This window comes from Littorina saxatilis, linkage group LG14 (assembly GCF_037325665.1).
Source record: "Littorina saxatilis isolate snail1 linkage group LG14, US_GU_Lsax_2.0, whole genome shotgun sequence".
Taxonomy (NCBI): Eukaryota; Metazoa; Mollusca; class Gastropoda; order Littorinimorpha; family Littorinidae; genus Littorina; species Littorina saxatilis.
The window spans coordinates 8,171,662-8,198,305 of record NC_090258.1 but is presented as its reverse complement, the minus strand read 5'-3'; the positions used below and the strand labels follow the sequence as shown (position 1 = coordinate 8,198,305).

General features: G+C 42.6%; 2 protein-coding genes across 2 annotated transcripts in view; one reads left to right on the top strand and one right to left on the bottom strand.

The window, feature by feature from the left end:
* The window catches only part of LOC138947039 (hornerin-like), a 112,630-nt gene that overhangs the window by 21,673 nt on the left and 64,313 nt on the right, over positions 1 to 26,644 (bottom strand). The window lies entirely within an intron of this gene.
* LOC138947040 (uncharacterized) lies at positions 15,737 to 25,030 on the top strand. Its single transcript, XM_070318466.1, has one exon. The coding sequence runs from the start codon at positions 18,994 to 18,996 to the stop codon at positions 21,952 to 21,954; it is 2,961 nt and encodes a 986-aa protein (XP_070174567.1). The 5' UTR covers positions 15,737 to 18,993; the 3' UTR covers positions 21,955 to 25,030.

Genomic DNA, 26,644 nt, shown 5'->3' with positions numbered 1-26,644 from the left:
CCACAGAATAGACAAATGCTCAATGTAAAATATTGTATATATTTATGTCACGATATAAGAATTGAATATAGTTTTGTTTAAACCAATAAACAAATGCAAATAACAATCCAATGGGCGAAGCACAGTGCAGTAGGTTGGAAAATGGTAACAGTTAAAACAAAACAAATCCATGAATGCAGGTTCTGAACCAGGCCACAACACATAATTGGTGCGATGTGTGTATGTATACATGACATGAAAACGGACACAATTGATTGTGTATTTCTGGACTATTTTGATATGTAAACATTGTATGAATGTGTGTAAATTATGTTCGTGATAGCTATGTAATTTATTGATAATACACTTATTGTAGTTTATTTCTGTGTTTGGATTGCGGTTTCTGTATGTGAGGGAATGAACATGCGTGGGACAGATCGGAGTTAAATGTACGTTTGTTGCGTTGCATTCTGCAGAGATCGAATCCATTACAGTTTAAACAAAAAATTAAAAAAAAGGTCTCCTAGGCTGACAGACAGAAAAAGACAAGAGAAAGAGGCCCCACAGGTGGGGCAAAAACCTTCATGCTGGCACTAAAACCTTCATGCTGGCATTATCGGACACAGCAGCTGCTAGACTTGTTTGTCATCAGCACCTATCAAAAGGTAACTGCACCTCCCATGCCTATCTCCCAGCTACCTATCTTCCTTAATGCCACACTCTTTTAGACACCTCTACCCAGATGCGCCCGCCTATCAAGCACAGACGATTTCTGGATCTTGCTGGTGGTTTTTTTGTGTGTTTACAAACGAAAGAGCTGAATCGTGCACACTTGTCTTACAAATACACTGACGTTTTAGTTTATCGAAACCTGTTTTCAGACTTTCGATAATTAGACTCCCTCTTCTTTCAAACACGATTTTTTCGGACTTTCTCTTCCCAGAGTTAGTAACTTTACCTCATTTTTAAGACTTCTTCTCTGTTAAGACCTGCATTTTTCAGTTTTTATTCTATTTTAAGTCTTACATTGGAAGTACAGTATAGACCGGATGTATAAAACACCGGATGTATGAAAGTCTGGATGTATGAAAGGGGTAGGCAGGGTCCCGGCAGAAGCTACTCTTTGTTATTACTTAGAATTTTCCGGTTGTATGAAAATCGGATGTATAAAAGTCCGGTTGTATGAAAGCAAATCTCTGGTCCCGAGCAGCACAAATGCGTTGTTGCAAGTCCGGTTGTAAGAAAACGAAAGTAGACCCAAGTCACCAAAGTGTGGTAAGAGTAATTTCCCTTCCTTCCTTGTTGTTGTTGATTTTATCCATTAAACTGATTTTATGTTTAACTCCATTAATAATCTGTTTTGTTTGTCTATTCAGTCATTTTAGCCTGTTATAAATTTGTCATGACTGAAGAGCCATAATAGCCCAGGAAGGCATTTTTTGGTACAATTAGAACCAGAGGCATTGGTCGTGGGTGTGACTTAGTTTTTTTATGTTGTTGTTGTTGTTTTAATCCATTAAACTGGTTTTTGTATTCAGTGCGCGCGCGTGTGTGTGTGTGTTATAAATGTGTGCGTTTTGGAGAGAGAGAGAGAGAGAGAGAGAGAGAGAGAGAGAGAGAGAGAGAGAGAGAGAGAGAGAAAGAGTGAGAGAGGGGGAGGGGGAGGGGGAGAGAGAGAGAGAGAGAGAACTCAGAAAATGTTATTTGCTACGCGAACGGTCATTACAAAGCTTCCACGACCAAAAACATTGTCAAAAGCGCAAAAGGGTTGTGGAGGGAACACACACAATACAGTTGAGCCACACACAAACACACACACACACACACACACACACACACACACACACACACACACGTGCGCGCGAGCGCACGCACGTACGCGCACACACACACAGAGGGACGGGGGGGGGGGGGGGGGGGCGGAGAGTGCACGGCCTTATGCAAAGCAGAACAGTTCCTTACACAAACAGTTGCTCTTTCTATCGGTTGTCCTGACTGTGTCAGTGTATGTAAGTACATTTATTCCCCCCTCTGCTTCTTTACCTCTGTAAACTTGTAGGGGTAGTTATTTTTCGATAATGACCCAGCAACCAAACAAATAACGACCCAGCAACAGCCTGAATCCTCGATAGTGCAATGGGTTGAGAGGTTGTTCTGTTTCGGTACTACTTTTTGCGACTGAAAAGTTCCGAACGCTCTAATGTACGAAGTATACATCTCTGGAGCAAACAATACAAACATACCGCATTTAAATTAACAACTACAGGCCTGAACACATGAATCTCCATATAAAATCCATGAGTTCGGTTGTTTTCTGAATCTAGATCTGCCGTGCTCAAACCGTTCATCACAAGCAATTTCCCGCAAGGCAAGTAACTCATACATAGTTCCCCTTCTTTTCACTCAGTTCCTTCGACAACAGACTGCAATCCGACGGTCAGTTTCAACAATATTTCATTTAATAAACAGATCACACGCAACCAAATGCACACATCTCATCAATTTAAACAACATAAAGCGGTTTCATACACTATTTTCCCCAGAAAACTGAACTTCATACAGTTTTTGACGTTGGAACACGGGTGCAAAAGTTCGTCTGCTAGTCCCATTTGACGAAAAAACATTATCCTAAGCGATACCAAAACATATACAGAACACACAATATCTGCCTTTGCCGCCACAGCAGAATAACAGCATATCCTTGATTTTAGCCCAAAATAGGAAAACTGACAAGAAGTGTTAACAGAATGGAATGATTTGCACGGAACTATACAACCGCGCATTAATCGATCGCCTGCGCAGGTTGACTGATTGAGAGAATAGGATTCGATCAAACTTTCGCAAAAAAACTCCTCTTTTCTTTGAATAACTGAAGAAAGGAGGAATAAAGAGGTTACACACCTCGTCTCAGTGATTATAAAAAATAATGGCCACAGTTCGCGGTCATGAAAAAGCTCGCTAAAGCTCGCATTTTTCATGATCCGCTAACTTCGACCATTATTTTTAATAATCACTGAGACTCGGCATGTAACCTCTACGTACTTTTTCACTTGTTGTTCACAAACCTTTTCTTCTAACAAGGATATGTATCAAAACATTTAAACATAAAAAAACCAAATAAATACAAAAATGATATGAAAAAAACCCTACTTTTAACAAGTAACAGACGCGTGGCCGGATGTATGAAAGTCAATCCACAATATTTTCATACATCCGGTTAACCGGATTTAGTAAAGACCGGATGTATGAAAGACAAAAAGTGGGTCCCGACGACTTTCTTACATCCGGTCTCGACTGTACCACTAAGTATTTGAGATCTGCGGTCGTCGCGTTTAGGAAGGAACGCTGTTTTCTCTTGGTTGTGCAATTTTTTGTCTTCCGTGGGTCCCCACACTTTCTTCACCACTTTACCTTCAAGAGGTCATGTTCGCTATTTCTACTTCCAGACCTTGTGCTGAATCCCAATACCCTACGCAATTCAACACTTGTGCTTAAAAAAAACGGTCGAAGAATAGTCAAATACATACCGATTTCTTTGTTAATCAATTTGATGGTTTTGCATCTACCCATGCAGCTTACAATGTTTTGCCGATAATTTTTTCTTCGTGATCAATGGTTATTTATATACCTGAAATTTACTTCATTGCCTTTCGCAGTCTTGAACTTCCCGTCGCAAGTGAATGTAATTTAGAGTGCGCATTTATGACGACGACGACGACGACGACGGTCATAACATGGACAACAATGATTTGTGATCTTATGAATTAAAACTTCAAAACTGTGCCACTAACCTGTTTTAACACAACACATCTTGTGTCTAAAATCCAACACTCGCAGGCGACAATGACACGCACTATCCACAAACACACACACGAACCACCTTCATAAATCAAACCGACAAAATTCGAACGGACAATGCGACCACAAGGCCTATGCATCGGCTCAGTGTGCTAATTTCGCTTTCCTCATTGTTATGAATCAATCCACATAAAGTTTAACAGAGCAAGAGTAATGGGCTTTGGGAAGAAAGAAGAGAATAATAAAAGGAGGGGGAGAATGGAAGGAGAAGGTAATGAATAAGGGAGGGTGGTGGGGGTGGGGGGTGGGGGGTGGGGGAGGGGCGAGCGCAGATAAAGCACTCGTCAGAGCTCGATGCAATATAATTACGTCAGATTTAAAACCACCCCTCGGCGACCAGGTTAGAGAGAAAGGGTGCGTTAAGCAATAGGTAACGAGAGAAAAGATGAAATCAAATAAATGCAAATGCATTAGGCGTGAGTACACTCGCAGATTTGATGACGGTGTGTGGACATGAGCTCGGAGGAGAACGGGAGAGGGGGTGGGGTGGGTATGGGAGAGGGGGTGGGGTGGGTATGGGAGAGGGGGTGGGGTGGGTATGGGAGAGGGGGTGGGGTGGGTATGGGAGAGGGGGTGGGGTGGGTATGGGAGAGGGGGTGGGGTGGGTATGGGAGAGGGGAGAGTTTCAGAGGATGCAAGCTTTAGAATTCAAACTGTAGATACACAATTCACCAAACAGCGGTGACAGTCTGTCTCTCTAATTTGCGATCCGGGGGGGAGGAGCCACAAACGTTTGAGACAAAACCCAATAAATCAATATGAATGTGTTACCAAACTCGTCTGCTAGTGTAAATGTGTGTGTGAGAAGACTACAACCACACAATGGCAAAGGGCGACGGGCGACCCGCGATGGCTTTCCTAACTCATAATCTCCAGCCATAAAAGCCTCCTAATGGGGGTGATAGATCGTGAGAAAGTTTCTCTGTGCTTTCCAACGCTCGTCCGATCTTTAATGGCTCGGGTTTTTATCCCAATCGAAACGTTTTCGATTGCACACTAACACAAAGGCCACAGTTTGATATGCACCGCTCACATAAATGTTCCTTACAACCCGTTATTATACCGGCACGGTTGGCCTAGTGGTAAGGCGTCCGCCCCGTGATCGGGAGGTCGTGGGTTCGAACCCCGGCCGGGTCATACCTAAGACTTTAAAATTGGCAATCTAGTGGCTGCTCCGCCTGGCGTCTGGCATTATGGGGTTAGTGCTAGGACTGGTTGGTCCGGTGTCAGAATAATGTGACTGGGTGAGACATGAAGCCTGAGCTGCGACTTCTGTCTTGTGTGTGGCGCACGTTATATGTCAAAGCAGCACCGCCCTGATATGGCTCTTCGTGGTCGGCTGGGCGTTAAGCAAACAAACAAACAAAAAACCCGTTATTCTGGTAATCCTTATGAAAAACAAGTTTGCATAGTGAAAAATAAATAATATTAACCCCCTATGAAAAGAAAGGAGAAAAAAAAAGAAAGTGAAAGAAAGTAAATAGCGCAACAACAAGTAACAATTAGAATAAATCTGAATGGTTTTTTTTTAACACTTCAATTCAGGCAAGCGAAAATAACCTTATTAAGCAACAAAATAGCAACGAAGAACACCATATTTAATGAATCGTAAATAAAAGCATCAAGTACAATTGATCCATTGATTCCCTGTCCTCCCCACCTCCGTCGTGGCAAAATAGACAAACAATACTAAGATTAAACTGAATCCAAAATAGCACCTTTAAATCTCTCTCTCTCGTGACAAAACAAAACCGGACGAAGCAGGACTTTAACTTAATCAAAAATAACACTATCAACTTAAATCTGCCGCTCAACCAACTCACCCACGCAATCCCACCCTTAAAATCACATGACAGAAATAAAATAAAATGAGGTGCAAGCAAGCGTGGAGGTAGCAGTTGCTCTGCACACTGTCTGTCTCCATGTCTCTGTCTGTCTGTATGTCTTAATGTCCCTGTCTGTCTGTCTGTACCTCTGTCTGTCTCAATGTCCCTGTATGTCTGTGTGTGTCTCTCTCCTCTCTCTCTCTCTCTTTCTCTTTTTCTTTCTCTTCGTCCCTCCTCTCTCTCTGTCTTTGTCTTTGTCTATCTCTGTCTCTGTGTCTATCTCTGTCTGTGTCTATCTCTGTGTCTATCTCTGTCTCTGTCTGTCTGTCTGTCTGTCTGTCTATCTGTCTGTCTGTCTGTCTGTCTGTCTGTCTGTCTCTCTCTCTCTCTCTCTCTCTCTCTCTCTCTCTCTCTCTCTCTCTCTCTCTCTCTCTCTCATAGTAGTTGCAACTTGCAGAGGTGGTTCCCGGTGGTGCTAATGGTAATGCTAGTAAAGTAAATTCGTCCAATTTGATTAGACTTTGCTACATTTCCTCCCAACAGCAGATCACGAACGGGGGTGACAAGCACAAATCGGAGACCAGCCAAGAAAATATCGACCAGTGACACAGGTATCAATAACTCTTCTGACAGAGCGGCCATTGTTGCCACTACCACGGACGGAAAAAGACAGTCTGCCTGTTACAAATGAGCGAAATGCGAAACCATTCGTGCGCCGGGCGCGAAACAGCAAACCTCCATTTCCAACCGCGCGACGGCTTGAGCTGAGCAAATAGTCTCCCGGGTGGGCTGATCGGGGTGGATAATTGAACTGATGTACTCGGGTGGGCCCGGGTGGTTCTTGTTGCGAGAGACAAGCGGTGTACATACCCTCGGCTGTCAAAGAATCGGAGTACTCGTTTTGAGTTGATGTGTGTCCATGCATTTACTTGGTCTGCAGAAGTCTGGATATTTGGACTGAGATGAGCAACGAATCTGCCTGTTCGCCTGCCCCCCCCCCCCCCCCCTTTCTCTCTCCCTCTCTCTCTCTCTCTCTCTCTCTCTCTCTCTCTCTTTCTCGCTCTCTCTTCCTCTCTCTCTCTCTCTCTCTCTCTTGTAAGAAAAGGCGTAGCCTTAAATCTTAATCCTTGTTAAATTCAATTTCAATCTCTCTCTCTCTCTCTCTCTCTCTCTCTCTCTCTCTCTCTCTCTCTCTCTCTCTCTCTCTCTCTCTCTCTCTCTCTCTCTCTCTCTCTAAGTATAATTACCTAATGGAACATATAGGCGAAAGAGAATCTTCTCCAACAATGCTTTTATGTCGCACGTGTCTTTTCGATAAATGAAGCATTCATTTTCAGGAGATCAATGTTCACTACGTTAGCTTCTGTCTTTATTTTTCCCTTTGTGTGTGGGTTTATGTTTTTTCCTTGAGGGGGGATGCTTAATCGCAATATTCCCCTTTTGACATAATTAAAACTTAAACCAGCATTTCTCTAAAAGCTCGTTAGAGAGTTTTAAAAAAATCAAAAAAATGATCACCTAATTACTACTAACGATAATTATGGCCTAAATCAAAATAACAAATGAAAGTCGATGTGTGGTTCCCTTTCTGCAAAGCATTAAAAGATTATATTCATGAATTATTCCAACTTCACTCAAAGGTAATTAATAATCTAAGTAATCAAGACTGGAAAAGTTTCTGCTGGAAGCATGCTGTGGCATTTTGGGAAGCAGAAGCGACGAAACACCAACGCAAAATATCGAGATTAAAAACTATTTTCTGAAATCTCATGGTTGTCCACACACACACACATTCGCACACACACGCGCGCGCGCACGCACAAAAACACGCGCACATGCCAATCAGAAAAAAGACTAAAGTGATTAACAATAAAATAATGTGATATTGACAGACCAAAATAATGCAACACGAGACCCAGAATGGAACTGAATTGTTGAGCCAATCGACAAGTAAGAGTTTTGTTTGTAACTTAATATGGTTTTATTCTAAACCCATAATCTTGGCATTCGACGCACAAAATCGAAGCGATACTAATACATAATAATAATGTATTAACTCTGAAAGGATTTTTTTCGCAGCATTATTCTTGTTCTGGGGTAATATGCAAAGAGCGGAGCGCATGGGGCTCGCGCTATTTTAAGTGTTCACTAGTACAGAATGAAATCGAAAACGAGATGTAAGTGGTTGGACAATTCGGATGAATCAGAAGAAAGACGATCATTAGTCGAACAGTACCGTCACTTTCACCGCCCCCCCCCCCCCCCCCCAATAACTTTTGTTCCAATGAAACACTTTTCCTCTTGTTGATGAAAAAAAAGTCCGCAGCGTTGGCAAATGCTGTATTTATATATCGACGTCGTCATGCAATTTTGGCGTAACTCATTTTAGACAGCTTTTCAGCAGAAGGCCAAAACTGATTGTTTTAATTATTGAAAAAGTGTTTATATTTTGTACCTGGTTTTGATAAAATGATAAAAGAGTGTTAAATCATGTTTTGTCTATCGTGTTTTAGAGAATAATAATAATAAAACATTCCTTTATAGCGCTGTTCACCGCCGAATGGCAGTCTCATGGCGCTTTACATTAGACATTAAAATTTAACATTTTACATAAAAAGTTTTCTCGTAAGAAATAACATACAAGCATTACAAACAATTCATAGACAACAACCACTTATAGTTAGGCCAAAAAAAAAAAAAGTCTGTTTACGGTAACCCGACCGACCCTAGTTTTTTCGCGCGACCCTCGACTTTTTTTTGGCATTTGGGAAGAAAAAAAAAATCTTGGTTTTTTGGCAAAATAACATAAAAATATGGTTTTTTGAAAAAAATAAAAAAAAATCCCGACCTACCGACCCTATTTTTTTGGCCTATGTTACCGAAAACAGACCTATTTTTTTTTGGCCTTATATAAAATAATCTAGAAAAATTGTTTTTAAAAAGATGGAGAAAACAAAACACACAAAACTGTAAGATAAGTAATGATGTACTTTGTCTAAAGAACAACAACATCCAAATGATCAATAAGTCAATCATTCTTCCATCCAGGACGACGACGATATTTGAAATAGAAATTAAAGGGAACAAAATGGGTTACGTCTGACTCTAATAACGAAGAGTAATCAGGGGCAATAGGATTGTTAATGATATAGGTGTGTTTTATGGCGGAGTCACACCAAGACGACGCACGGCCAGCGCACTGAAAATATCGCGAAAAATTGCGATTTTGGCCAGTGCGTTGTCGTTCGCTGGGTGTGCGTCAATATGCGTTACTCGTTCGTCGAGCGCGCTAGACCAACGCTACGCATTAGTTGTCATTCGCTGTGTGCGTTGGGATTTTTTGAGCATGCACAAAAATGTGCTTCTACAAAACCGCGGTCACACAACGACGCACTGATCATTATTTTCCATTTTTGATTAATTTTCAGTGCGCTGGCCGTGCGTTGTCTTCGTGTGACTCCGCCATAAAGAAGAGACATTAATATAAAATTGAAAAAGATAAAGAAAAACAGATCAATGAAGAAGGATGCTCCCCGCCCCCCGCCCCCCCCCAAAAAAAGAAAGAAGAAGAGGCAAAAAGTAAGGATTGAAGCAGCCTGCATGCAACTGATCTGAGTTATTAAAAAACAAGTCGCGTAAGGCGAAAATACAACATTTAGTCAAGTAGTTGTCGAACTCACAGAATGAAACTGAACGCATAATTCTTGGTGATTTTAATTCCGATTTTAATGACAACCCACCAAAGCAACTCACAGACATTTTGTATCTGAATAGCTTAAAGCAACTAGTTACAAGTCCCACACGGATAACTGAAGATACGTCCACCTGTATCGACCTGATTATTACCCCAAGCACTGACATTGTTGATAAAGTAGAAGTTATTCCTCCCATTTGTAGTGATCACTCCGTACCAGTCGTTTATTTAAAGCATCATTTGAAGAAAAGATCACACTCAAAAAGAACGATTTTAGATTATAGCAAACTAGACGGTCAAAAGTTAATAGTTGAGTTACAGAAAATTGATTGGTCAAACATAGTGACTTTAGAAGATATTCATACCGCAGCTTCTCTTTTTTCGGAGCAGTTGTATTCGATCGTGAAAACCTGCTTGCCTGTCAAGGAAGTCACCATTCGGGAGGGAGACACACCCTGGATCACATCATATATTTTGAAATTAAAAGACCGAAAAAGATTTATTCATACTATTGCTGTGCATGTAGACACACCACAAGCTTGGGAACTCTTTCGTAAGATAAGGAACCAATACACAGATGCTATTCGAACGCGAAAGAAACAATATTTAGAGGAACTTGACCGGTCCGTATCTGATCCAAAGAAATTTGGTCAGAAGCAGTGGTGGAAGTTAGTTAACAGGTTTATGGCAAAGAAAGGCTCAGACCAAAACGAAACCCCGCCACTAACAGTTGATTGTAAAACCTATTTTGAAGACCAGGAAAAGGCTGAATTATTTAATATGTCTTTTGTTAAACAATCAGAAATAAACGACACAGACGATAATGTTCCCGATATAGATAATGCTGATTTTTTTGTCGACGATATGGTCGTGACTTCTGAAGAAGTGAAAAGTGTAATAGAAAGTCTTGATACATCTAAAGCTGTCGGGCCTGATAAAATTCATAATAAGATTCTTATTGCAAGTTTACCTATAATAGCAGAACCTCTATCTATTTTATTTACAAGATCATTAAATGAGGGCGTATTTCCAAGCATATGGAAAACAGCACACATAACACCGATATTTAAAAAGGGGGATAAAGGAGACTGTTCAAATTATCGTCCCATCTCACTCTTAAGCTGCGTAGGTAAAGTCCTTGAAAAATGTGTTCAGAAACATGTGTTTGATTATTTTGTATCGAATAACATAATCACACCTTCCCAGTCTGGTTTTATTCCCGGTGACTCCACTGTGTACCAGTTAACATGCCTATATAACGACTTTTGCAAGTCACTCGACGACAGCATTACTGTCCAGGCAATCTTTTTCGACATTTCCAAAGCATTTGACAGAGTCTGGCACAAAGGTCTTTTGAGAAAGTTATTTGCACTAGGGATTCGAGGTCAGATGTTTAATTGGTTGCAAAACTATTTAACTGATCGAAAACAAGCAGTGGTGCTTAAAGGAAGTATGTCTAGCTACTTACCTGTGCAAACAGGCGTTCCACAAGGCTCTATTCTAGGACCTCTCCTTTTTCTGGTTTACATTAACGACATAGTTGATAACGTTGAATCCATTATTAAACTGTTTGCCGACGATACAAGTATGTATTTAAGCCTGGAAAATTCTCAGATGCGAACAGATATTTTTAACTCAGATCTTGAAAAAATCGACCAGTGGGCTAGTCAGTGGAAAGTTAAATTTAATCAAAGTAAAACAAAACTTCTGAATATAAGCAGGAAAAGGAATCCAGATTACATCCCTTTGAACTTCGGTGGCACAATTTTACAAGAAACTGAAAGTCATAAACATCTTGGTATTATTATTCAGAATAACGGTAAGTGGGAGTTACATATTAAATCTGTTATAGCAAAATGCCGTACGCTAGTAGCTTGCTTACGATCTTATAAATATAGACTAGGCAGAAAAGCTTTAGAAACAATGTATAAATCCTTCATATTGCCACATTTTGATTATGCTGATGTTCTCTGGGACAACTGCCCTAAGGAGTTAGCCACCGAGCTCGAAAGTATTCACTTAGATGCAATTCGAACCATTGTTGGAGCAGTCCGCGGTACAAGCCATCAAAAATTGTACGATGAGTCAGGCTTTATTTCATTACTAGAGAGGCGAAAACGTCATAAATTGATATTATTTCACAAGATCGTTCACCGCAAGGTGCCAAACTACTTATTAGCGATATTGCCACCATTGATATCAACTAATAACCCATATCACCGGCGCAGACCTCTGGACAGGAAAGTTCCATCGTTTAAAACTGAATTATATAGAAACTCATTTCTCCCATCTACTACACAACTCTGGAATTCTTTACCAGACTATATAAAACTGAGTGATTCCCTAAGTGAATTTAAGCACTTTTTGTCAAAAAACGATTTAAGTCCGCCGTGTTATTTTTATTCTGGAGATCGCATGTCACAAATAATTCACTGTAAGCTCAGGTTATATATAAGTGATCTCAATAACGATCTAGTGAGACGTCACGTTGCTACAGATGCATCTTGTGACTGTGGATTCCCGTCCGAATCCGTACAACACTTCATATTCGATTGTCCAAATTATCGCGAAGCACGTCAAGAAACTATACATACCCTCCCTAATCACACAATTCACCTCCCCCACCTTTTAAACGGAGACAGACAGTATTCTTTAGATTTGAACAGGAAAATTTTTTCCACCGTACACTCGTTCATTGAACGTTCAGGCCGCTTTGGGTAAGTCAGAATAAATGCTCTACAAGCCGGACAACAACTTAAACTTCTGCACATCTCCTACCCATCCCTCTTCTTTTATTCATCTTCTTTCCCTCCTTCCTTCCTTTACTGTCTTTCTTTATAATCATTATGCAACGTTCATTACGTTATTAATAGATTTGGTTTATTGAGACAAATTTTTCACCCGTTACCGCCTTATGTTGTAATGTCATGCAGGAACACCACTATAAGCTTCTAGCTTGTTGCTGTTTCTGTGAACTTTGTATACATGTCATGATTGTAACCCTTGTTAAAATAAACTTACGTTTAAACCAAACTGAACGCAATGCAACGCAGCAAGACCGTATACTCGTAGCATCGTCAGTCCACCGCGCACGGCAAAGGCAGTGAAATTGACAAGAAGAGCGGGGTAGTACTTGCGCTGAGAAGGATAGCACGCTTTTCTGTACCTCTCTTCGTTTTAACTTTCTGAGCGTGTTTTTAATCCAAACATATCATATCTATATGTTTTTGGAATCAGGAACCGACAAGGAATAAGATGAAGGTGTTTTTAAATTGATTTGGACAATTTAATTTTGATAATAATTTTTATATTTTTAATTTTCAGAGCTTGTTTTTAATCCAAATATAACATATTTATATATTTTTGGAATAAAAAAATTATAAAGAATAAGATGTACGTAAATTGGGATCGTTTTATTAAAAAAATAATTTTTTTACAATTTTCAGATTTTTAATGACCAAACGCACTCATTAGTTTTTAAGCCACCAAGCTGAAATGCAATACCAAACCCCGGCCTTCGTCGAAGTTTACTTGACCAAAATTTCAACCAATTTGGTTGAAAAATGAGAGCGTGACAGTGCCGCCTCAACTTTCACGAAAAGCCGGATATGACGTCATCAAAGACATTTATTGAAAAAATGAAAAAAACGTATGGGGATTTCATACCCAGAAACTCTCATGTCAAATTTCATAAAGATCGGTCCAGTAGTTTAGTCTGAATCGCTCTACACACACACACAGACAGACAGACACACACACACACACACACACACACACACACACACACACACACACACACACACATACACCACGACCCTCGTCTCGATTCCCCCCTCTACGTTAAAACATTTAGTCAAAACTTGACTAAATGTAAAAAAAGAGAACAAAAAAGAGTGAACAGAGGACAAAGCAAAAGTAGGAAGGGGGGAAAAAACGAACAACAACCCGGGATATTCAACCACACGTGAGCATAATTTATTCATCGCCGTTGTGATTCATCACTGAAGCTCCGCCTCGTTTTCGCATTAACTGGTATCTTTCATCACAGAAGTAATAATAATGTTATATCTCCGCTAATATGGCCAATGCCCTGCGGCCCCAAAGAGGAAAAAAAATAGGTGATGGATTTAACCCCTAACTCGACCGTTAATTCACGCTTTACTGCACAGACTGTCTGGGGGCAGATAGTCCCGACACGGTTCACTTGAGAATGGTGATGACAACATCCTATGTAGGTGCAGTGGGATAGGGGTGTGGAGGTTGGAAGGGGGGGGGGGGGCACCATGAAGATGGAGGTGGGGGGGCGCTCTTACAGACAAGCAGGTGGTTCCCCAAGGTGCTCAATCGACAAGTGTGTTGACTTTATACTAACTTTATCCACTTTGACACATACCAAACATCGACAACCTCGATGCTTTTTGACCAAATAGTTTGTTTGCTTTTTTTTTATAGTTATAAAAAAATCCATTATTTTCAATGAATTCATTTTTTTTTAAATTTTCAGTCAAACATATCCAACTCTGCACAGAAATCATTCAAGATATTGATTGTTGGTATGTGTCCATGTTGTTTTATCCCTTTCTAAAATCTGCCCAGACCTGAGATAGTGAACAAAACCGTAATCTCCAAAAAGGACTGTGCCTTTAATCCTCTGACTAAATCCGCCATCCCTTCATGATTGTAATCTCAGGTAATATTTAACTATTTTTTAGCGTCCCCAGCAGTCACGCAGGTGGTCCAACAATTAACCGTAACGTCTTAGTTGAAGTTTCTTTTCTTATGTAGTCTTCGGTAACGACTAAAGTATGGCTATAAGAGTCGTTTGGTGGTGAGGCAATTACCTAGTGTAGCATATTATGCTCCTTTCACTTACATGGAAGAGCCGTTGAACTGTCGAGTAGATTGCTGTTGCTAGTAAATTGTAATTGCAGAACTGCTTGCAGTCAGCGAATTATTTGCGTCAGAAATACCCCCCACACACAATGACCTGCAACAATTGTAAGCTCTGTCGCACGACCCATCAAATCTCTGTCTGTCTGTCTGTCTGTCTGTCTGTCTGTCTGTCTGTCTGTCTGTCTGTCTGTCTGTCTGTCTGTCTGTCTGTCTGTCTGTCTGTCTGTCCTCTCTCTCTCTCTCTCTCTCTCTCTCTCTGTGTGGCCATCGTATGCTAATTCTAAAAGGGCAAAATCACACTCCTTTTTTTCCCCATATTTACAATTCTAGCTCAGACAAACAACAGAAGCAGTCATAAAACACCGTGAGAATAGGGCTGTTATCTGAAAAAACAACACGCTGATCAAAAATACAGCAACACGCACACAGAGCCTACGGCTGTATCATAATGTTCTTCTTTATGGAGGGCGTTCACGTTATTGGTTATCAAGCTTCGTTTCTCGACTTTTGTGTGGTGGGTCTTGGAAACCGGCTACTGGTGGCGAGATTCCGTTAGTGATTATGGTCTTGGCGGTGGGAAGAGTTTTATGAGAGTCGGGTTCGAATCCATCCGGTTTCCCCATCAACGTTACTGTAATTCTGTCAAGTTACATTCTGTTGTGTAGTTGTTGGTGTGTGTGTGTGTGTGTGTGTGTGTGTGTGTGTGTGTGTGTGCGTGCGTGTGTGTGTGTGTGTGTGTGTGTGTGTGTGTGCGTGCGTGCGTGCGTGCGTGCGTGCGTGCGTTTATTAGTCCGTCAACTGCAGTCAAGACTTGTGAGTCTTCTGAAGCGGTCTCTCGCAACGGTGCTTGACTAAACTTTTATATTTACTTATGTTTCCCATGTTTCCCTCCATCTTTGTGTTCATCCCTTCTTGGTTCCGTGCTGCTTTTGTTGTTGGTTTTTGGTTTCCCTTTGTATTAGTTTGTTTGTAAGACTAGTCCTGAAGAAGTTTCCATAGGCGAAACATTGACATTTTTGTGTGTGCTGTGCTTGAAATGGTGAGAACAGAACACTTCTTACTTATTTATCAACGTAGTTACTTATTTATTCATCCATCTATTCATTTATCTAATACCAGATGAATACCCGCTTCGCCGGGTACGGCTGCGCCGGGAAGAAGTCGAGCCTAATACCCGGCTGTGCCGGGGACCCGGCTATGCCGGGTGTACGCCGGCTTTGCCAGCGCACCGCACGGAGGAAGGGAGATAAACGCGGCTGAAAACACTGGAGAAGATAAGGAAGAGTTACTGGGAATGGATCCAGAGAAAAACCAAAATCGGTTCAGCGCTGCGCGCTGAGAGCACGTGTTGAAATATCTCATCGATGAGGTTGTGTCCGGGGTGTAGCTGAATACGGTCTCCAAATTTGAAAAAGATCCACAGAGAACTTTGGCCGTGCATCGCGGACACACACACACACACACAGACAGACACAAGTGTCACAAACTCTGCCCAAGTCCAGCCATGAATTATTTGTAATTCGTGCATGAGCTGGGTTTCGTGCGGTTTTGGCTCAGATGGGTGCCTATACAGAGACTCAGTGTGTGTCCGTGGCTATGGACAGCCAATCGCGGGAGTGTATTCACGCACGTGGGGTTGCGTGATGCGTGAACGAGTCACAGGCTCGAAGGTCACTGCTGTGTAAAACTGTGAAGAGAACGGATGGTTGATGTGAATGCTCTATCCGGCCGACCGGCGTGTTGATGTTTTATTCGACCCCGGAGACAAGTTGTGTTCCAGCTGTCTTGGTGTGGCTTCAAGGGTTCTACGGGTGGTCAGTCCTCGGACGGCAAGGTGTGTTGAAATTCTGTAGTTTTTCTCTCCTTCCGTGCTCAGGGTCAAAATTTGTTGGTTCGGTAGTGTTTGTGTATGAGAGAGTTTTAGTTTTTTAGTTTCCTGGGTTGGTGTCATTTTATGTGTAGGGTGTCGGGGGTAGAAAGGGGAGAGGGAAAATGGGAAACAAGGGAAAGGGGGTGGACAGTTTTTCAGTGTGCAAGAAGTAGGAAGGACGAGAGAGGGAATCTAAATTTGAAGATAAATGGAGTCCCCTTGGCACAAAGGACCTGTGCTGAAATGGCTCAAGCACAAGAAGTGGGGAGAGCGAGTAGGCTGGTGGAAAGAAGAAAAGAGGTGTCAGCAGTTACTGCGAGTGAACTCATGTGTGGGAAGGATTTATTTTATGGAGGGTGTATTTAAGGTAGAGAGCGTTAATTCCAGAGAATAGTCGTGTAGTAGTTGTTAGTGCGGAAATTTGGAGACGAGGTACGGGAGGTTTTAAACGGGAGTTCACTGTCAAGACAGAAGACGGGGGGTTGGTTGTAAATATGTGACGTCATCACGGTTAGAGAAAGAGGGAAGAACGAGGTGCCACTATGTAATATGACTTAAATTCATAAGGGGTAAGAGAAGTGGCGTTGTTTGTGAAGGGGCTGCTTGTAAATGGTTGGGTCAAATAATGAACTAGGAATTGTTGATTATGGGGGCAGCCATGTTGTATTGACTTTGTGAAATGGGAGTTGTAAATACTTTGTACATTTATATTGATGATGGTGTCTTTACAATTGTATAAAAGTAAAGACTATAATTAGGTATTTAAGGGAGTGAAAATTGTAAGAATTATTACATAATTGGTCATGTTGGGACTCTGGTATTTTGATAATGATGTTGTGGTTAAAGTTAAATGGTAACTTTGACGAGATGGCCAGGGTGGTTAATTAAGTAGTTAATTATGGTAATTAATGAGTAATTAAGTATTGTTGGAGGAACAAGTAGTTATACTTGGCTTTGTTCCTACAACAGCGTTCAAGCATAGAAGCGTGGCTGTGGGCGAGTCCAAGCCAGGAGAGACGAACGACACAGGGAACAGCATGAGTTTCCGGGTGCAAGAAGCTTCCGGCTCTATACCCGGGAGGAAGGCGTGTTGTTGGTGGAGTGTTTGACCACCGGTGTGTCGCAAGTGTGAGCTGTGGAGGTGAGGTGGCCCACCGTCAGTGGGTAAAGTGGTGGAAGGTGCTGGCATGCTATTGCCACGAGCAATCTGTGCACAAGAATATATTATGGCATCTGTGTGCCTCGAGTTATGCAGCTGTGGCTTCACTAAGCATTGTGACCTATAAGTGAATTTAAACATATTAAAGACATAAAGATTGTGCAAGTGTTAGAAGAAACCAGGTAGAAATTGATTATTAATTAAATATTAGGTTAGAAATTGGGTACCAGGCCTGGTTATTACATTTCAACGGGACTAATCTGGAGTGTCTTTGTTTTTTTCTTTGAGCAACGTTGATTTTGTGGATCGGCGAGATGTGAACTGGACTTGGTTGTGAAACGTCATGATCATTACGCACGAAGAGAAAAGTATGTAGTGATATGGTAATTTGTTGTTATGAAGTAAGGTTGTTACGTGGTGAATTAATGTGAATGTGTTATTGATGAATTAATGTTCGTACCATTTATTGTGTTGAAATAAGTGGAAGATTCAACGGGACTAATCTGGAGTGTCTTTATTTTTTATGTTTTGTTTTGAGCGACGTTGATTTTTGTGGATCGGCGAGATGTGAACTGGACTTGGTTGTGAGACGTCATGATCATTACGCGTGAAGAGAAAGTTATGTAGTGATATTGTAATTTGTTGCTATGAAGTAAGGTTGTTACATTGTGGATTAATTTGAGTGTGTTAGTGATGACTTAATGGTCGTACCATTTATTGTGTTGAAATAAGTGGAAGATAATTGAGAGTCTTGTTATTTAAAGTTAAGTTAATTAGTATTATTGGTGGCTGGGCCTACTGGTTTCATGTGTAGCTGCGTTTGGCGTTGATCGTATGCATCAAGGTTGAAGGCAGTGTAGCAATAAACGTAGGTAGTCCCTATCACGAGGTATTAGTGTAAATGTAAGTGAGAAATAATAGTTAGTTAATAAATAACGGGGTTAATTGATTACTGTAGGTGAAGATAAGCGGATTTTGAGTTGAGATAGATTTATAAAGAGACTTCTTGATTTTTCGGGATCAGGGAATTAAGGTGATAGGTGGTAATATTTAGGGATATTTACAGTTCTTTTAGTATCAAGTTATAAATTCTCATAGCCAGTTTGTTTTGTTAAACTTTAAGATAATTCTTCCTTCTTCATCTATCTTTGATTTTGAGCGATTGTGATTGGATGTGAATGTGAATGCGAGGTGGTCGTGTGTGTAAATAATAAACTTTGGTTTGAATGTTGCCTGGTTGTGGAGTCAGTGATTAGAGTAAGAGTGGTTGACTGTGTCTGAGTGTTTTGTACGTTAAAAGGTATTCCTATACCTCTCCCAAAACTTAGGGGAGTTACAATGGTGGCAGCGGTGGGATAGGAGTTTCATTTCGGGGATTAGGAAGGGTTTAGATAGCATCGGGAAGTAAGGGCCGTGACTCGTGTGAATCAGTTGTGAAAGGGTATGAATGAGGACTAGCGTGGGCGGTTGGCGGGCGACTTAAAGGCTTTAAGCCTGGGTGGCTATTTTGACCCGGTAGAGGAAGGAGAGAGAACGAGTGAGTTTGCGCACACCTGGGGTCCGAACTGATCACTCGGATCTCACTCTACCAAGGTTGTCAGCTAGCTGTTTGGGTAAGTTCTATTGTGGTTGTGCTTTGTATTATTCTGTCCGTGTTTGTTGTGGGCGATCAATTTTGGAATTGGGGTCAAGGTGAGGTTGGTTTGTCAAGGAGATGTCGAATTTAGATCGGGATGAGCGTCAGTTGAGGCGGGCGGCTAGGATGGAGGAGAAGGTTCCAGCGACGTCTGCGTATGCATCCCTGGTGGTGACCCCTCCTCGGTTTACTGTACCAAGTGGCGGTGCGACGTTGTTGGCTACGGGTGGTACGCCGGGTGCGATTTCTACGCCGAGGACGGAGAGGTCTTTGGTGACGCCAGGATTGTTGGGGCAGAGGTCTGTTGGGGCGCAGCGTTTGGCGATGGGGTACGGTGATGGCCAAGCTATAAGGGGAGTGTCGCCGATCATGGCCCAAGGTTCTAATGGAGTTGACGATGAGTCGGTAGACATGGAGTTAGCACGGTTCCGTAGTCAGGGTGAAAGCTTGGGTTTGCAAGGGGCGACGTTGGCCCAGTTTGTGATGGCCCAAGTGCGCAGGGAGGCGGCTATAGTCGAGGAGAGAGTGGTGCAGGCGAAGTTGCGGAAGGAAGAGCGGCGACAACGCAAAGAGGAACGAGAACTTCAGGAGAAGAAAGAAGAAGCCCGACGTAAAGAGGAACGAGAACTTCAGGAGAAGAAAGAAGAAGCCCGACGCAAGGAAGAAGAAGCCCGACGTAAAGAGGAACGAGAACTTCAGGAGAAGAAAGAAGAAGCCCGACGCAAGGAAGAAGAAGCCCGACGTAAAGAGGAACGAGAATTTCAGGAGAAGAAAGAAGAAGCCCGACGCAAGGAAGAAGCGGCCCAAAGGAGAGAGGAACGGGAGTTCCAAGAAAGGAAAGAAGAAGCCCGACGTAAAGAGGAACGAGAACTCCAAGAAAGGAAAGAAGAAGCACGACGCCAGGAGGAAGAAGCCCGGCGCAGAAATGAGGAAGAGCGACGCCAGGAGGAGCGGCGCATACGGGAAGAGGAACTGCAAGCAAGTGAGGCGAGGTGGAAAGAGGAGTTAGCTCTGCGCACAGGGGGAACTGAGAGAGACCCGAGTTTCGACAAATACCGGGTAAAGATGTCCTTCTGTGATGATTCTGTCAACATTGACGACTACCTCCTCCACTTCGAGCGAACAGCGACTACGCACAGGTGGAGCAGGGCGACATGGGCAGGTCGATTAGCAGACCAATTGAAGGGTCGCGCAGAGAGAGCATACCTACGGATGACTCCCGAGGATGCCAGCGATTATAATATGCTCAAGGTTGCGCTGTTAGAAGAGTTCCATCATACTCCAGAACACTACCGTCGGGAATTCAGAAACATCACAAAGCAAGGGGACGAGAACTTTGTACAGTTTAGTCGTCGGCTGCAGACCATGTTGGATCAATGGATCGCGATGTCACAATGTGCGGGAGACTATGACCGGCTGTATGACCTGATCCTGAGAGAACAGTTGATGTCAAATTTCCGGGGTGAGCTGTTCCAGTACGTCAGCGATAAAAAGCCAGATACAGCCAAGGAAGCGGCGATGTTAGCGTTCACTCACTTGGAATCAAAACGGGACGCCAGATTGTTCAACGCAAAACGTAACATCGGGGGCCAAATGGACGATGAGGAAAAGAAAAAGGAGAAGACTACAAGCAACGGGAGTACCAAGACCGGAGTGGAATCGGGGAAACAGGCAGAGCAGTCAGAGGGCCAAGTGAGGCCAGTAGAGGGCAGCAGGAACAAAAAGACGAACTGGAATCGAGAATACAACAGTCGAGTGATATGTCACCGGTGCAATAAGACGGGACACATTGCCAGGGAGTGTACTGCGAACGCCTGCATGACGACCGAGCAAGATGACCAGACGAGATCTTCCGAGCCGTCAGAGCCGTTGTGCAAAGACTGCGAGAAAATTCCATTTCGGCCGATGGGAAGGTGCAAGGTTAACGGGAGAGACGCAATCAGTCTACGTGATTCAGGGGCAGACAAGACCATGGTAAAGGCTGCATTTGTTAGGCCTGAGGATTACACCAGCGGGACAGTGCACGTAGAGTTTGCCGACTTAGACTGCACAAAGACGTACCCCTTAGCATGGGTTGACGTAGAATCGCCGTACATCTGTGAGAGGATTCTTGCCATTGTGAACGACAACATCAGGCCTGACATTTTCCTGGGAAACCTGGCCCAGCTTACGAGCGGAGACTGGGTGGAAATATCGATGTATCCCAGACGGGCGTTGTGTGCAGCAGTGACAACCAGAGCACAGGCTGAAGCAGGGGCACGGACGGTGAAACCGGTGGTGGTGGTGCAGATTGAAGGGCTGCAAGTGACTCCGGATCAGCTGAAAGTCTTGCAACAGGAAGATGAAACACTAGTGCGCGCAAAACGACTGGCGAAGGAAGGGAAACAGATACAAGCAGGAAAGGGCATGGTGGAGTTCAAGATGTCTCGTGGGATACTAAAGAGGGTTTATCGGGAGAAGAAATTGGAGTGTTCACAAATATGCGTTCCCAGATCCTTGAGGAAAGGACTACTCAAGTTCGCCCACGACACACCCATGGCAGGACATCTGGGAACCAAGAAGACCCGCGAACGTCTATGGGCAGATTTTTATTGGCCAGGCCTGTGCGAAGACGTGCGACGATACTGTCAGTCCTGCGACCGATGCCAAAAAGTCACGCCGATGGGACGAGTTGCCAAAGTGCCGCTTGGGCGGTGCTACTCCAAGACCAGGGAAACGGGATGCAGACGGTGGCCTGTGCGAGCAAAAAGTTGCTGCCAGCGGAGCGTAACTACAGTACCATCGAGCGCGAGTGCTTGGCTGTGGTGTGGGGGGTGCGGAAGTTTGCCCGTACCTCTACGGAAAACCTTTCTGCATCCAGTCCGACCACAAACCCTTGGAGTACCTGGAGGGTTTGAAGGCGACCAACAAGAGGTTGATGCGGTGGGCGTTGGCTCTGCAACCCTACATGTATACCATCCAGGCGATTCCTGGAAGAGACAACGTGGGGGCCGACTTGCTCAGTCGCTCGGAAGAGTAACCAGATGTGGGAAGCATTGAACCATCAAAATGGACTGATTTTGGTGGGCTGGATCATTTTTTGCAAGTCCATGGATGTCAGTAGAGTTGGGTAGTGTTTTAGTTCAGTGGGAGTTGTGGTTGGATTACACGTTTTAGGATTCCTGGCATTGGTCAGAGGTGTGTGATTTTTGGTTCAATACAGGGTGTTTTGTACTTGGGTGGGGGGTTTGTCACAAACTCTGCCCAAGTCCAGCCATGAATTATTTGTAATTCGTGCATGAGCTGGGTTTCGTGCGGTTTTGGCTCAGATGGGTGCCTATACAGAGACTCAGTGTGTGTCCGTGGCTATGGACAGCCAATCGCGGGAGTGTATTCACGCACGTGGGGTTGCGTGATGCGTGAACGAGTCACAGGCTCGAAGGTCACTGCTGTGTAAAACTGTGAAGAGAACGGATGGTTGATGTGAATGCTCTATCCGGCCGACCGGCGTGTTGATGTTTTATTCGACCCCGGAGACAAGTTGTGTTCCAGCTGTCTTGGTGTGGCTTCAAGGGTTCTACGGGTGGTCAGTCCTCGGACGGCAAGGTGTGTTGAAATTCTGTAGTTTTTCTCTCCTTCCGTGCTCAGGGTCAAAATTTGTTGGTTCGGTAGTGTTTGTGTATGAGAGAGTTTTAGTTTTTTAGTTTCCTGGGTTGGTGTCATTTTATGTGTAGGGTGTCGGGGGTAGAAAGGGGAGAGGGAAAATGGGAAACAAGGGAAAGGGGGTGGACAGTTTTTCAGTGTGCAAGAAGTAGGAAGGACGAGAGAGGGAATCTAAATTTGAAGATAAATGGAGTCCCCTTGGCACAAAGGACCTGTGCTGAAATGGCTCAAGCACAAGAAGTGGGGAGAGCGAGTAGGCTGGTGGAGAGAAGAAAAGAGGTGTCAGCAGTTGCTGCGAGTGAACTCATGTGTGGGAAGGATTTATTTTTATGGAGGGTGTATTTAAGGTAGAGAGCGTTAATTCCAGAGAATAGTCGTGTAGTAGTTGTTAGTGCGGAAATTTGGAGACGAGGTACGGGAGGTTTTAAACGGGAGTTCACTGTCAAGACAGAAGACGGGGGGTTGGTTGTAAATATGTGACGTCATCACGGTTAGAGAAAGAGGGAAGAACGAGGTGCCACTATGTAATATGACTTAAATTCATAAGGGGTAAGAGAAGTGGCGTTGTTTGTGAAGGGGCTGCTTGTAAATGGTTGGGTCAAATAATGAACTAGGAATTGTTGATTATGGGGGCAGCCATGTTGTATTGACTTTGTGAAATGGGAGTTGTAAATACTTTGTACATTTATATTGATGATGGTGTCTTTACAATTGTATAAAAGTAAAGACTATAATTAGGTATTTAAGGGAGTGAAAATTGTAAGAATTATTACATAATTGGTCATGTTGGGACTCTGGTATTTTGATAATGATGTTGTGGTTAAAGTTAAATGGTAACTTTGACGAGATGGCCAGGGTGGTTAATTAAGTAGTTAATTATGGTAATTAATGAGTAATTAAGTATTGTTGGAGGAACAAGTAGTTATACTTGGCTTTGTTCCTACAACAGCGTTCAAGCATAGAAGCGTGGCTGTGGGCGAGTCCAAGCCAGGAGAGACGAACGACACAGGGAACAGCATGAGTTTCCGGGTGCAAGAAGCTTCCGGCTCTATACCCGGGAGGAAGGCGTGTTGTTGGTGGAGTGTTTGACCACCGGTGTGTCGCAAGTGTGAGCTGTGGAGGTGAGGTGGCCCACCGTCAGTGGGTAAAGTGGTGGAAGGTGCTGGCATGCTATTGCCACGAGCAATCTGTGCACAAGAATATATTATGGCATCTGTGTGCCTCGAGTTATGCAGCTGTGGCTTCACTAAGCATTGTGACCTATAAGTGAATTTAAACATATTAAAGACATAAAGATTGTGCAAGTGTTAGAAGAAACCAGGTAGAAATTGATTATTAATTAAATATTAGGTTAGAAATTGGGTACCAGGCCTGGTTATTACATTTCAACGGGACTAATCTGGAGTGTCTTTGTTTTTTTCTTTGAGCAACGTTGATTTTGTGGATCGGCGAGATGTGAACTGGACTTGGTTGTGAAACGTCATGATCATTACGCACGAAGAGAAAAGTATGTAGTGATATGGTAATTTGTTGTTATGAAGTAAGGTTGTTACGTGGTGAATTAATGTGAATGTGTTATTGATGAATTAATGTTCGTACCATTTATTGTGTTGAAATAAGTGGAAGATTCAACGGGACTAATCTGGAGTGTCTTTATTTTTTATGTTTTGTTTTGAGCGACGTTGATTTTTGTGGATCGGCGAGATGTGAACTGGACTTGGTTGTGAGACGTCATGATCATTACGCGTGAAGAGAAAGTTATGTAGTGATATTGTAATTTGTTGCTATGAAGTAAGGTTGTTACATTGTGGATTAATTTGAGTGTGTTAGTGATGACTTAATGGTCGTACCATTTATTGTGTTGAAATAAGTGGAAGATAATTGAGAGTCTTGTTATTTAAAGTTAAGTTAATTAGTATTATTGGTGGCTGGGCCTACTGGTTTCATGTGTAGCTGCGTTTGGCGTTGATCGTATGCATCAAGGTTGAAGGCAGTGTAGCAATAAACGTAGGTAGTCCCTATCACGAGGTATTAGTGTAAATGTAAGTGAGAAATAATAGTTAGTTAATAAATAACGGGGTTAATTGATTACTGTAGGTGAAGATAAGCGGATTTTGAGTTGAGATAGATTTATAAAGAGACTTCTTGATTTTTCGGGATCAGGGAATTAAGGTGATAGGTGGTAATATTTAGGGATATTTACAGTTCTTTTAGTATCAAGTTATAAATTCTCATAGCCAGTTTGTTTTGTTAAACTTTAAGATAATTCTTCCTTCTTCATCTATCTTTGATTTTGAGCGATTGTGATTGGATGTGAATGTGAATGCGAGGTGGTCGTGTGTGTAAATAATAAACTTTGGTTTGAATGTTGCCTGGTTGTGGAGTCAGTGATTAGAGTAAGAGTGGTTGACTGTGTCTGAGTGTTTTGTACGTTAAAAGGTATTCCTATACCTCTCCCAAAACTTAGGGGAGTTACAACAAGTCGTATATATACATAGATAGATAGATAGATGATTTGCACTACATCTGGCGCTTTGTGTGTCCAAACCGAAAAGCTTGAATCGGAAAGAAAAAGTCAGCACGCCTCTTCGCGTGTTTGCAGAAAATTAGCAGCCTCGCCCCCACTGTTCAAAGCAAGCGACGACTTTTGTGACCACCCTGTCAAAACGTGTGCTCTGGGTGACTCGAAAGTAGTTAATAAAAGGTATGCTGTTGTAAGCCAGTACCCAGTCGGCATTATTTGCAGTCACCATAAGTGTTTGCACCGTGCCTGGAGGCCCGGTGACTGACGATACTTTTTTTTTTCAGACGACTGTCACATTAATCTGCAACATATTTCCGTGCTACTGTGTTGATGAAAAAGGCAGTACGCTGAAAAGTGGTTCATTTGTTGTGCTCCCATTTTGGTTTAAACAAAACTGTATTCAGTTTTCGTATCGTGGCATACACTATATCTTCTTCTGCTTCTTCTGCGTTCGTGGGCTGAAACTCCCACGTACACTCGTGTTTTTTGCACGAGTGGAATTTCACGTGTATGACCGTTTTTTACCCCGCCATTTAGGCAGCCATACGCCGTTTTCGGAGGAATCATACATACACTATATGACATAGGGAGAGCGACCTCAAGCATTAAGCTTATATTAACGAATCCAAGGAGAAGTTGTATGCCCGTTTCGGTGATGACGTTAATTCTTGGCATTGTAAAATCCCGAACAAACTCCCATGACCCCCTAGGTTATCGAGACAAAAAAGAAATATAAAAACAAATAAAAAAACCCACATCAACTCGTGTTTAAACCAAGAAGGGATGATCTTCTTTACCAATCCTTTCAATCTTTATCATGACTCATTACAGAAGGCGTGAGGACGTGCGTGTCCTTTAGTTTTGCTGTTATATAGTTTAGCATGGCCGATGTTAAGATGGGGGGGGGAGGAGGGGGGAAGGGGGGGAGAGATAATGATATGAGAGAGAGAGAGAGAGAGAGAGAGAGAGAGAGAGAGAGAGAGAGAGAGAGAGAGAGAGAGAGAGAGAGAGAGAGAGAGAACTGACTTCATCGTTGGTGCACTAAAGTTAAAATCAAATCGATTTGGTTGTTTTCGACAATTTACGAAATGCAATGCTCTTTACAAAATGACTGACGTCAGATTCTGTTTTTGTACTTCGACTCTAAACATAACTTCAATTCGACGAAAAACACGCTTCTCAAGTTTCTTGTTTTGTTTCTGTTTGGTGCATTTCCTGCGAACAAATATGGCCACGGTACTGCCAAACTCCTGTTTTATGTCCAGACAACATTACCTGAAAAAAGGGGGTAAGTGGACTATGCCTCGTGAACTGTCAGTATGAAACATTCCGTTTCAGTACTACAATCTTCACATATTTAAAGTTTGTTGCTGGGTTTTAACCTATTTCGCTGTGAGGGACAGATCTTTATAGGGTCAATATATAGCTTGTTCGTAATATAAAACTTATCCAACTATATTAGCGAATTTGTTGTAAAAGGCACAAATCCAATTTTTAAGGTTAAAATGAGAAAAATCCACACAATAGGCACTTCCGGTTGGCCGCATAACATTGGTAACATAA